The sequence below is a fragment of the Hyalella azteca genome, unplaced genomic scaffold (genome assembly GCF_000764305.2).
Source record: "Hyalella azteca isolate HAZT.00-mixed unplaced genomic scaffold, Hazt_2.0.2 contig679, whole genome shotgun sequence".
NCBI lineage: Eukaryota > Metazoa > Arthropoda > Malacostraca > Amphipoda > Hyalellidae > Hyalella > Hyalella azteca.
The window spans coordinates 109,968-122,677 of NW_025931018.1; the positions used below are offsets into that span (position 1 = coordinate 109,968).

General features: G+C 34.6%; 1 protein-coding gene across 1 annotated transcript; it reads right to left on the reverse strand.

Moving 5' to 3' along the window:
• Positions 1–3,301: 3,301 nt before the first annotated feature.
• Positions 3,302–4,916, reverse strand: LOC108677877 (probable G-protein coupled receptor AH9.1). The gene has a single exon (XM_018166179.2). It carries the CDS (start codon positions 4,599–4,601, stop codon positions 3,537–3,539), a length of 1,065 nt encoding a protein of 354 aa, XP_018021668.1. The 5' UTR covers positions 4,602–4,916; the 3' UTR covers positions 3,302–3,536.
• Positions 4,917–12,710: the final 7,794 nt, after the last annotated feature.

Sequence of the window (12,710 nt, forward strand, 5' to 3'; positions counted from 1 at the left end):
CAAACGACGGCCCGCGCCTTCGAAAGTGTTTGGCAGGACAGCGCTCATTTTACTTCTTCAATACTTCATTCTGATTGATAAAAAACAGTCATATATGGAATAAACGTTTGGTATCTAACGAAATTATTTTTATTTCGAATATTAGAAAAACTTCTCGATATGGATTGAATAAATACGAGTTTAATTCTAATAATTAAAGAACGCAGGATTTTTTCCGTTACTTAAAAACGCACTTCACTCCAATAATCGTACTTAACAGATTGACAAAATGAGGTTCATTGCGAGACAGCCTTCTATAAAATCTAATAATGTGGCTTCAAAAAAATTTTGAATGAAAAATTTTAAAATCTCATATAATTTTAAGGGGGCTTTATTAAAGTAAGTCCAATGACTTGAAAGTCATATGAAAATCCTTTGACTTCTTTTATTTGTATTATTCATGTTTCAATAAGTTATATTTATACAGAAAAATATATTTTCAATTCCGCTAAAATACAGACGCTAATTATTCAAAATTCCATTCAATTTTTAAATGAAATTTTTAATGGAGCCAAGAATGCTATTTTGTTCATAAATTAGAGAGTAAAAATGTCACAATCGTTTTCTGATAAAATCCTGCCTTCAGTTTCCACATTATTCAATCTGTTTATAATGGTTACTTCCTATCTTTCGTTTTCTAATCAAATCAAGGAATCTGAAGCGAGAGTCCATGAATGAATTTTTCGTGCCGGGTTCAATTTTTCGTCAAAGAAAATTTATTTTTTCCGAACCACAAGAGAGGCTCGGAAAGAAAGTTACACATCTTCTTGTGAAAGTTTTCACGGACAGGAATACCTCATCAAGTTTCATCTATCGACCCAAAGATCATAAATCATAAATAAATAATTGAATTTATTTGACGCAATCACGCTCGTTTTCTCGTTGCGATTCTAACGAAAGGTGCCTATTTTATTTTAACCTTTTTTTAGACTAATTTCATCAAACTATACTAACTCGATGCAGGTTAGGTCACAAATACGATAAAAATTATGAAATCTTTTGAATTACCCGTCATAAATACTCCCTCGCTTTACTATATCCTAAGCTTTTCTTTATCGCTGGTCAGGTAAGTTGACTTTTAATACCGTAAGATTTTAAAAGAGGATAATAAAGGATAATTGCAAGACGAATACCATCAGAGAATACTTTAATTAACAAACCTGATAACCGTGGAAATAATAGAAAAAATAATACATATACAAATAATGTCCGATTAACAATATTCCGACTTCAAGCATCTTTGAGTAAAGAAAATCGAATAAATTTTAGTACATGAGAGAATTAAACATTATTCAGCATTAATACATCGTTATTTTAGGAATGGAGAGGGGAAAGGAATATATGTTACTTCTTATCAATTCGCGCAGGAGATGTAGCTATGTTTCTTAAGAATTCAATATGTTCAACGGACTCGTAATTATGATGGAATAACGTGCACAGCTAATGAAAATTTTCACTTTCTGATTTGTGACAAATACGGACTTTTCAATCTTCATTTTGAATAGAATGCTTCGTGATACTTTTCATGCGTTTCATTTTTACTTACTGGTTAATTAATCAAATTTGTATACGATTTGTTTTCCCAATGAAGTTCATGGAACTCAGAAACCAGGTCCATCTAACATTCCAATTATCAAAATGAATTCCAAAAATATTAAGGATGAATGTGAACGCCGAACTGAAGAATATGTTCACGAAATCAGAAGCAGCCGGTGTACCAACATGGCTTATCAGAAGCATGCGCTTAAAGCATGCCTTCATTTCTAGAGCGTTTACACGAAACGGAAAAGTTGTACAAATTTTGTCTGTATAATATCTTCTTTAACAGAAACCAACGAAAGGAAATAAGATAAACAGTCAAAATACTCGCCCAACTGATATCCGCACTTTTTATTAGTACTTTTTGTAAGGTACAGTAATCTTATAGTACTGTACCAACTACAGTACTGTACCAACTTACATTGTAGTTGATCGCTACTCTTGAGATTTTCCTATACGGCGAGTAGAATTCAAATTTAATTACCGTAAAAGCATGAATTTCATTACATGAATATATTTACCTATATTATATATAATTTATTAAGAAATAAGCAAACATCCTTTTGTCGATGTCTAGAACAACTCATTCCTATATTAAACTGTTCTGAATTGTATTGATAAAAATAAATGAGATTATTTTTGAGCTAAAACTCAATCATGATTTGAGAATAGATCTAATGTGTTGAAGAATCTGATATTTTCCATAAACGAATTAAGTGATAATTTAATAAATCAGGTTATTGATCCACAGGAATCAGTTTTTCAATTAGATCGAATCTGTTTTTACACTGATGAGCTAATGTTTAATTTGTACGAGGCTCGTTCTTGGTTCTTCTTAAAATTTGTTTACTGATGCATTATTTATTAGCTGGCGTATAAGCAGTTTGAAAACAAACCCACAAAAATTTGGTGCTCATTTATAAAACCAACTTCAAAGTTCAATTTATTTTATAGAAGGAAACCAAAGTGCATATTTGTGTACATGATAAAATCGTCGAATTCAATTGGTCAACTCATTCACGTTGTATAATTTTAGGGTTTTCTTAATTGCATGACATGCGATATAGACGACCGAAATTTACAGGACATACGAAATAGAGGACCGAAAATTTCTGGACAGTCACTATAGACGAACGAAAATTTCGGGACATGCGATATAGACGAACGAAAATTTCGGGACATGCGCTATAGACGACCGAAAATTTCATGCCATGCGCTATAGACGACCGAAAATTTCATGACATGAGCTATAGACGACCGAAAATGCAGAATCGACCTTATAGTTCACACATGCCTCTTAGGATTAATACAAAATGAACATAATTCAATATTATTCTACAATATTCCCCTTTTCATTACATGTAACAATTATTTAAATCACATTGAGTACATATTACTAGCATTAAAACAAAAAACTTGATAACTTAATTAATATTTAGCAAACCTTTTATTCACCACTCCTAATTCATCGATCTAATTATTCATTGAAATTCAACCAGAATTGTGACATACTGGGATAGTTTTTTTCGAGTAAGTATATTTTTGAAGAATTTTGTTTTAGAAAAATCATCAAAGAATAAATTTTGCTAACAACAAGAGTAACATATCAGTCAAAAAAGTATTGAATTCACAACTGGATTTACCTGAATAAGAAGTTAAAAATTATTTATTCATTTTAGAATCATACCAATTTAGGATTCTTTCATCTAAACTGCGGATGGATATTTGCCATTAAACTTCATTTTGGAACAATGCGTTTCAAATCTGGCGATAGGTATTAATTAGTTGTGCATTCGAATGTTTTCTGATATCAACACCGTAAGGCTGCTTGGAAGACACTTCTACTATATGTGTCTATTAACGAAACATAGAAAAATATCATTTGTTTATTTATTTCTGTGCGAGTAACTATAGAATTCATGGATTTCACACCTGTAATACGTTTTTTTAAGAATAGACTAATGCTCGTTAGTGCCCGTGTTGGACTCGAGGTTGCCCGTGTTGATGTGCGCTGATCCTGCAGAGAATGGCTTCGTGATGGCCTTGTAAATTAAACGCAGTTCCATTCTATACTCTCTGTTGATGAGGAAATAAAGGAAAAAGTCGCATGAGTACCCAGCCATCTCGAGGCAGTTGCCAACAATACGCACGATCTCCCCACTGGGGTTTATTTCACAAGCTTTGTCAGTCACCACGTAAATTATATACAATACTCCCGAAGGCACACTTGTGATAATAAAGATAATTGTGAGGGCGAATAAAATATGTACAAGTTGACCGTCGCGCCGAGAACGGCTTATGCTTCGCTTGTGCATTTGGCTGCGCTTCTCGCTAACTTTCTTGAGGGCGAGCAGCAACCTTACGTTGATGAGGGTGAGGAGGCAGGCCGGTATGAGTCTGTGCAGAAACTGGGAAATTACGGCCCAGGTTTTAAACCATTTGTTCGAGAAAAGAGGACTGTCATCGTCGGAAATTCTCCAGTCGATTCCGCTTTCGTTAAGTTCAGGCTCGTGCACGAAGCACATAGGTGTATAGATTATTAAGGGACACACATACGCGAAAATTATCCTTCTTGGCACGTTCCTGAATTCCTTCAGAGAAGAGTACTTGTGGAGGTCGATCATCGCCATGTATCGGTCCAGAGACAACCCTACAATGATAAAAACACAGGTACAATTAAGGGAATTATACAAAGGGACTTCAATATGGGCAAAATAGAAGGCCCAACCCCGGGGAAGATTCGTTCTGTTCCTCACAGAAGCCCCGACCAAGACCGGAATGCAGGTTAGGCAATGCGTGACGGCAAGCCAGAAGAGGTAGAGTCTTGATGGCGTAGGAGAATGTTTTAGTTGCACCCTGATAAGCACAACTGCGTTAACTGTGTTGGAAACCACGTTCATGGCCAGTAACACGGGAAAGAAATTCACATACCCTATGTGGCACACACGGTCTAGGTCGGCAACTACCGTGTTCACAGCAAACTCCGAGTAGTTCGTTGGTAAACAGAAACACAGAGCATGCATTTTATTATTAGTGACTTAGACTCCTTACGTTTGTTGTAATTGCCTATTTCTCTATTAATTGTGTTGAATGTTTGATTTCCAGCTTTTCCAAATAATTGTTCGAAATAAAGATTTTCGAACGAAGGAGTCATCTGTTGCAATCATTGCAAATCCAACAAATATTAACTCATCGAAAAATTTCTTATGATTTCTTCTCCTCTTTGTTGCTATCTTTCAAACTTGGAGCGTTCGAGCATTTTCAGAATTTTCACGTCATTTTTTTTATACACTTTTCACTGAAATTTCCTATGTCGTTTAGCCCGTCAAGTCAAAGCATCTGTAATTCATATAGAAGTATTAATATTTAAAAAAATATATTCAATGAATCAAATAAAGTTCAATAAAAATAATTATTTAATTCACAATAATTTTTGGCTCCAATTGGATTTGACAAATAAAGTGATCTGTAAATTGGCACACTCTTGCAACTTCTGACACACACGCCTGCAAAAAGACAGTTGAAATTAACATTAAAATTCCGTGACTGTAACAATTTTGAGAAGGAATATTATGGTGAAAAATGTTATAAAAAAAAGTTTGAAACTATATATGTAAATTACTTCAACATCAATATAGAAGTTGGGGATAGCACGTTAGAATAATTAAAATTAAAATTGGAGATTAGAACCATCAATCTAATGTCCGTTGAATAAATGAGATGTCTTTTGTAAAAACAATTTCCGTAATTTCGATCGCAGAATCGCTGAATTAATGTTTTATAACATGCATAATAGGTCAATATGAACTATGCCTGTTATTCGAGCAGTAATAGAGAGTATTTTTGAATGAGAATAATGGCTAAAATTGAACAATATTATACGCACCATTGAAATATAGCAATAACATATAACATAACATATAAAGAAACATAACATGATTGAAAATAATTGAAATGAATTAAATTCAATTTAAGATAACTAAATAACATACTGTAATTGAACAACGAAAATTCCCAATAGCCGTTGGCGCAGCGGTGACTACACTATTGTGTTCCCACTCTTGAATTATCTACCATCCATAAAAATAATTTTCTTTAAGTGCTCACTTTTAAAAGGAAAACTCTGATGTTGCCATAGTTTTACGTTGTAGTAATATTCGTGTTTTTGAGAATCCGATGAGTACCTTGAAGCGAGCGATGTTTAAATGAAGCGAGCGATGTTTATTTTTTGAAGAATAGACCTATCCAGGCCTATTCTTCAGTGCCGAAGATAATATACTAAAATAACTAAATGATACGCTTCTAAGCCGTGCTGTATGTGTGTTCACGTACGAACTGTCATGCGTTTCATCCATGTGATGTATTTAAACGCCACGCGCTTATTTGACATCCACTCCTGTCCATAGCATGGCCCACAATGATACAATTCCATACACTTTATCGTCATTCTTATTATTATCTTTATTGTAATTATTATCTTCACTCAAGTTTAGGGCCTCTTAAAAGTTTGATGACATAATTGAACCGAAATGAACGCTAAGCCATCACTTGGATCAAATTTATGAGCTTAAAGTGTTCATTAATTTCCTGAAGCCTGTGCGAAATGTAGAAAAAATTGTTTATTTACTTTAATCTGACCCTAAGAACGTTTAAATTAATTTGTAATCATCTCATATTATATAAAGTTTATTTAATAACTTCTATATAGATACCATTCAATACGTTACAAAGTCTGATTAGATTTGATTGGCATCCAGCTCGTAGCGTTAAAATCAATTGTGATAAATTGTAATGACAATTGTAATATAGCGTTGGACTTTGGCAGCTAACGTGTAGCAGTGAACGCTTATGCTACATTTTTCGGTAAATTTTATCTGTGTCATTAATACATTAATGATGAATGAATACAGTAACGAAATTCTATTTCTTGCAACAGGGAAGAAATATTTAACTACTGTAAACTTTACACATCCATATGAACAGTTCTTGGAGATCGCATAGTTATGTAACGAAAATATGCTCATAAGAAGTTATGTATTCAGAAGCAAGAGTTTGTTTTGAGTAGAATCTGTTGTCGCTTGTCTTCAGGAGTCCACATACAATGTCAGTGAGACGACGTCCCTCTACATGACGTGAGACAGCGCCCCTCTACATGACGTGAGACAGCGCCCCTCTACATGACGTGAGACGGCGCCCCTCTACATGACGTGAGACAGCGCCCCTCTACGTGACGTGAGATGGCTTCAATAATTCCAATTTTCCCATTTAATCTGTTATTTACAACATGATTTAATTAATTAAGGAAATATTGAAGGAAAATGTGACAAATAAGCTTGCGTTGTACAATAATGTACTGAATTCTAGGCTGAGTATGCGTTAGATTTTTGGTAAGAATTTAAGGGCCCGAATAGCGAAATTAGGGCCAAATAATGTAAACTTGGTGTAAAAAATTAATAGGTATTTTTAACGGAAAATCGGAAACATATTCTATAGATTTCACTAAAAGAGTCAATAAATTATTCATAAGTTAGATATTCAGCATGAGTGCCTTTGTATTTATTCAATGTAAACCTGAAAATATTTTTAATGAAAATCACTGAAAGTGTCAGTATTCGCCAGGCGTCATGACACCACACAACCTTCCCTCACGACAACTCCGTGCCACTGAGGTCAACTCTCTGCCAAGGACCATGTTTTGGCGAGCGACCTTGTTGAAAAACAAAGCAAATCCCTCGCCTTAGTACGGAGATGAAACTCTCGTTGAATATTGTTAATTAGATCACGATTAACAACCGTAAATTGTTATGAAAATAAGTTTTCACAGGAATAAACTCTGGTGACTTACAGTGTAGTAACTCGATGCTGCATTTATATCATGACTGTAAATTAGATCGTTTCTTAATTGGTTTACTAATAAATGACTGTCGTAATTTCAGCTAAATTTTCAAATTATTCAAATATTTATTCAGTTCATAACGGCACAAATGCTGCAATAAATTCATGATCGTCAGACCAGCAGCTTATGAATAAGACTTTCATCCAGTATCCTCTCTAATTTAAGTCGTATTCACGTCAAACTGGGGAAAAATTATTAGCACAGCCAAGGCAGTGAATTTCAAGATATTCACTTGGGCGGTATTTGCATTATACATTCAGTTAATTTTATTGATGATATATATTTTGATATATAAAACTTCCTCAGTTCAGCTGTTTAAAAATTGCCTTTTGCGATAGTAACTTCTACGATTCAAAAACGAATATCACCCTACTCGTTGAATTTATTCAGTTCGCTGCTGCAGAGTGGCGGCATGATTTTTATCGGTGTACATTCAATTTTTAAAAACTAGGTTTTCCGATTGTAAATTCCTTTATTTGTCGCAGAATACTAACTTGATGAATCAGTTCACTTCCAAACTGCCCAGTAGTATTGTGGGTTGAATTAGTGTCGATTGTGGGCCGGGTTTCAGAATAGGTTTTCCGGCATTCAATTTTGAAATTCAACAACGAATTTTATCTTAATCGAGGAATCAATCAACTTCCTAACAGCACAGTAGCTGTAAGAATCGCAATAGAGTCGCCAGTTCATCAGCTGCAGAATTTGGGGTTTCCGGTAATTACCGCCAAGATAATTCACCGAATATCGGGATTAAATGGGATTCACTCAGTTTCCTCCGCAGTGGCCCTATTAATTTCGTAATGATATGCTAAGTCGTTGCAAAAATTGCGTTTTCCGATTTAACGTTCATGGTTCAAAGTGTTTGTTCAGTGTTTGATAGAAGGTCTTAAAGCTGAGCCTGGCTCTCCAGCAGTGTTTGTTCAAAGATTGTCAACTTGAAACGGGATCAGTTATGATGTTTGAGAGTCGTGGAGCATGATAGTTCACTTATGATGTTTGAGAGTCGCGGAGCCTGATAGTTCATCCATGTTTATAAAAAATATTTACAATTTCGGCAATCTTTTTCAATTTTTGACACAAGTTTGATAAGCTCGACATCGATCAGTATTTGAAACCAAAACGTTAGCTGAGGACGAAGCATTAAAAACTACATGCATGATTGTAAAGTACTAAATACTAAGGCCCGCCTATCACTGGAATTCAATCTTAGCAACACTAGCGATTTAAAACCTGCAAGACACGACATCATTAATTAGATTTCGCAATCCTCTCTTTTTAATTTGCGAATTTATTAACATTTTAGACATTCAAATCACTTTACACACAGTGGGAAAATTATCATCAATAATTTATTCCAACCAACCTACTTTTGAACTAAACAGATGACGATCATTTTGATGCCGCGGCATCCATCGACAATTGCCTGATTTTTTAAGACCGAGCGATGGCCTTCACAAAAAGGCAGGCTCGAGGTTCACCATTATTTTCGCTGAATTTTGGAAGACAGCCGAGCATATTCTACCATCCCGAAGATATAAACCAACAGAACAAATAATGATTAAATTAGATTCCATGAGATAAATACTGTTATGTAAACGACTAAACTAAGTTTCCAAAAGTCAATCAGTTAGGCTCGGATATAGTCTCTGACGCTGCACGCAAGCCCCAGAGTAAAATAGAGTTCTTTAGATACCAATTAGAAAAAGAAGAGTTCAATGTTAAACTGCCATGGGTAACATTATTATTTCTTCGATTGGTTTTAGGAACTCTGTTATTGTAAATACAAACGCAAGTTGAGTTCTTATGATTGTGCGAGGCAAATATTCAGAATGCTATCAGGTACGATTAACATCATAACGCGAGGGTAAATTAAATCATGACTGGATGAGCAGTAAACACCAATTGAGGTTACAAATTGCACCACAACTATAAGTAAATGATAGTAGCGAATTGATGATAACAGTGGAATATTAAATAACTATTTTGCCGGCTTTATTTGTTCTTGTTTCATTTTAATCTATGCGTCATATAGTAGAGAATATAGAGTTGCTGATATCACTATATAATTCAATCTTAGCAACACGAGCGATTTAAAACCTGCAAGACACGACATCATTAATTAGATTTCGCAATCCTCTCTTTTTAATTTGCGAATTTATTAACATTTTAGACATTCAAATCACTTTACACACAGTGGGAAAATTATCATCAATAATTTATTCCAACCAACCTACTTTTGAACTAAACAGATGACGATCATTTTGATGCCGCGGCATCCATCGACAATTGCCTGATTTTTTAAGACCGAGCGATGGCCTTCACAAAAAGGCAGGCTCGAGGTTCACCATTATTTTCGCTGAATTTTGGAAGACAGCCGAGCATATTCTACCATCCCGAAGATATAAACCAACAGAACAAATAATGATTAAATTAGATTCCATGAGATAAATACTGTTATGTAAACGACTAAACTAAGTTTCCAAAAGTCAATCAGTTAGGCTCGGATATAGTCTCTGACGCTGCACGCAAGCCCCAGAGTAAAATAGAGTTCTTTAGATACCAATTAGAAAAAGAAGAGTTCAATGTTAAACTGCCATGGGTAACATTATTATTTCTTCGATTGGTTTTAGGAACTCTGTTATTGTAAATACAAACGCAAGTTGAGTTCTTATGATTGTGCGAGGCAAATATTCAGAATGCTATCAGGTACGATTAACATCATAACGCGAGGGTAAATTAAATCATGACTGGATGAGCAGTAAACACCAATTGAGGTTACAAATTGCACCACAACTATAAGTAAATGATAGTAGCGAATTGATGATAACAGTGGAATATTAAATAACTATTTTGCCGGCTTTATTTGTTCTTGTTTCATTTTAATCTATGCGTCATATAGTAGAGAATATAGAGTTGCTGATATCACTATATAGTTTCTGATATTCAAAATAAAAATCCTAATAAATAATACAATAAAAATTAAAACAATATACCTGAATTTTTTTAACCAAGGTTATTCCTGCATTCATATCAGTTAACCTTATCAGCAGCTGCAGCCTAGATAACAGAGGTACGTGTGGCAAGATGTTCACAATGTTACCAGAGTTATTCCTCTTACCGGAGCGGTCGATTGCACGATTCCGACGGCCTTGAGTAATTTAATTACCCTATTTAAAATCTATTAATTTTACCTGCTGATGCTGAACAAGTTTCAGACTTTTATTTGATCAAATTCAAATTATCAGTTGTATAAGATTGTAGAACGATCATCATTTCAAGCCTAAAGATTCATCACGATAAAGTGAATTCAGTGAAACATCATTCAAGGATGGAAAATGATGATAAAAATATTTTCTGGTTCCGAGATTTTCATACGGCGTCTAGTTCTACTGGGTAATTAATTAGATTTTCGTTTCGTTAAAAGGAAGTGTTACATCATTTTGCAAAATGGCATCTCGAGGCGTCTGTCACCAGGACTTCGGAATGTTCACTATGCAAAGCTAAGTAATATTTATTTATTTCTATATACAACTTCGTCACCACTTCTTGTACCTATAGACGGTATCTGCCGTCCTTTTATTAGGATATTATTGTTCAAGAAATGAAGCGTCTTCATACAATAGGAATTACGGTACCATCTAATATGATGCCTCATTCCCTTCTATTTTGTAGAAGCTGTCGCCAAAATGATCTGTACTCTGGACGCCAGTAAGGTGATTTATAAGCGGTAAAAGAATTAAAATTAAATTAAACGTAAATATCAATACAGTAGAACCTTGGTTAACAACAATAATCCATTCCCGGAAGGTTGACGTTAATTGAAACGTTGGTTCCCGATAAAATGGAAACGTTCTTTATCGGGAACGTTCGTTCCCGATACGTTCTTATGGGAAACGTTCGTTCCCATAAGAAACAACGTAAATAGCAATGATTGTCTCCCAGCCTCCTTGACTCGCTAATATATGAAAGATGCAGGCTATGTAGGAATATTTCTTATACAATATCAGCTATAAATGCAGCTAAATAAAAAAAACAGTAGAGAAAACATTTAAACATAACAAAACGTTTAAACATAAGAAAAGTTTAAACATAAAAAAACGTTTAAACATAAAAAAACATTTAGTAAAATTACGTTTAGGGGGGCCATAGGCAGGTTATAGGTATGGTAAAGGTGGTGCACGCCACCCTTAATTCACTGTATAAATCAAAGCTGCTCCACCTATTGGCGTCCGCCTATAGCCACCATAAAAACATAGGTGCTCCACTCTTAATTTTTATTTGGGTATTTCAGATTCAGTATTTCCAGCTTGATGCAGGCCTACAATTCGGTAACTGGTGTCCTCCGACAGCTGTTTCGTCTTCACCATAATGGAGTTTCGTGGTGACTGTTTGAGGTTGTGGGCAGGCGTCTTTTATGCTTTTAACGACTTCAAACAGGTTTCATTAATACAGGTAAGGAGCGGGGGCAAGCTAAGTCTCTTGAAAAAAAAAGTTACAGGTCTGTGAGAGTCAGAAATCTTGCATGTTTGTAGGTGACCAAATACTTCTTTCCCGCCATTATTTGCAAGTAAATTCTTTAAAAGTCCGATAAAATGATTTTCTAAAAAATTTTTCCACATTTCGTATCTCATAGTTGAGATGTCTCATCAATTATGATGTCAGTTGCAGGCCTCACTCATTTTTTAAGTGGAAGAACTTGCACAATTGGTGACTGAATAAATACTTATTTTCCCCACCGTAAACAACTAAACTAAGTTTGAAAGGTCGCTTAGTTAGGTTTGGATATAGTCTGTGACGCTGCACGCAAGCAAATAGAAAGAATAGTTTGAAGTTAAACTGCCATGGGCAACATTATTATTTCTTCGATAGGACTTAGAAACTCTATTATTGCAAACGCAAGTTGCATTTTTATGAATTCATGAGTCAAATAGTCATAATGCTATCAGGCACGATTAATATCTTAATACGAAGATAAATTTAAGCATGGCTGGAAAAGCAGTAAATGGCAATTGATGTTAAAAATTGTAGCATAATTATAAGTAAATGATAGTAGCAAATTGATGATAACAGTGAAAAATTAAATAACTATTTTGCCGGCTTTATTTGTTCTTGTTTCATTTTAATCTATGCGTCATATAGTAGAGAATATAGAGTTGCTGATATCACTATATAGCTGTCTCTTATACACATCTAGATGTGTATAAGAGACAGATAAATACCAGCGGCCTCTAGAAGA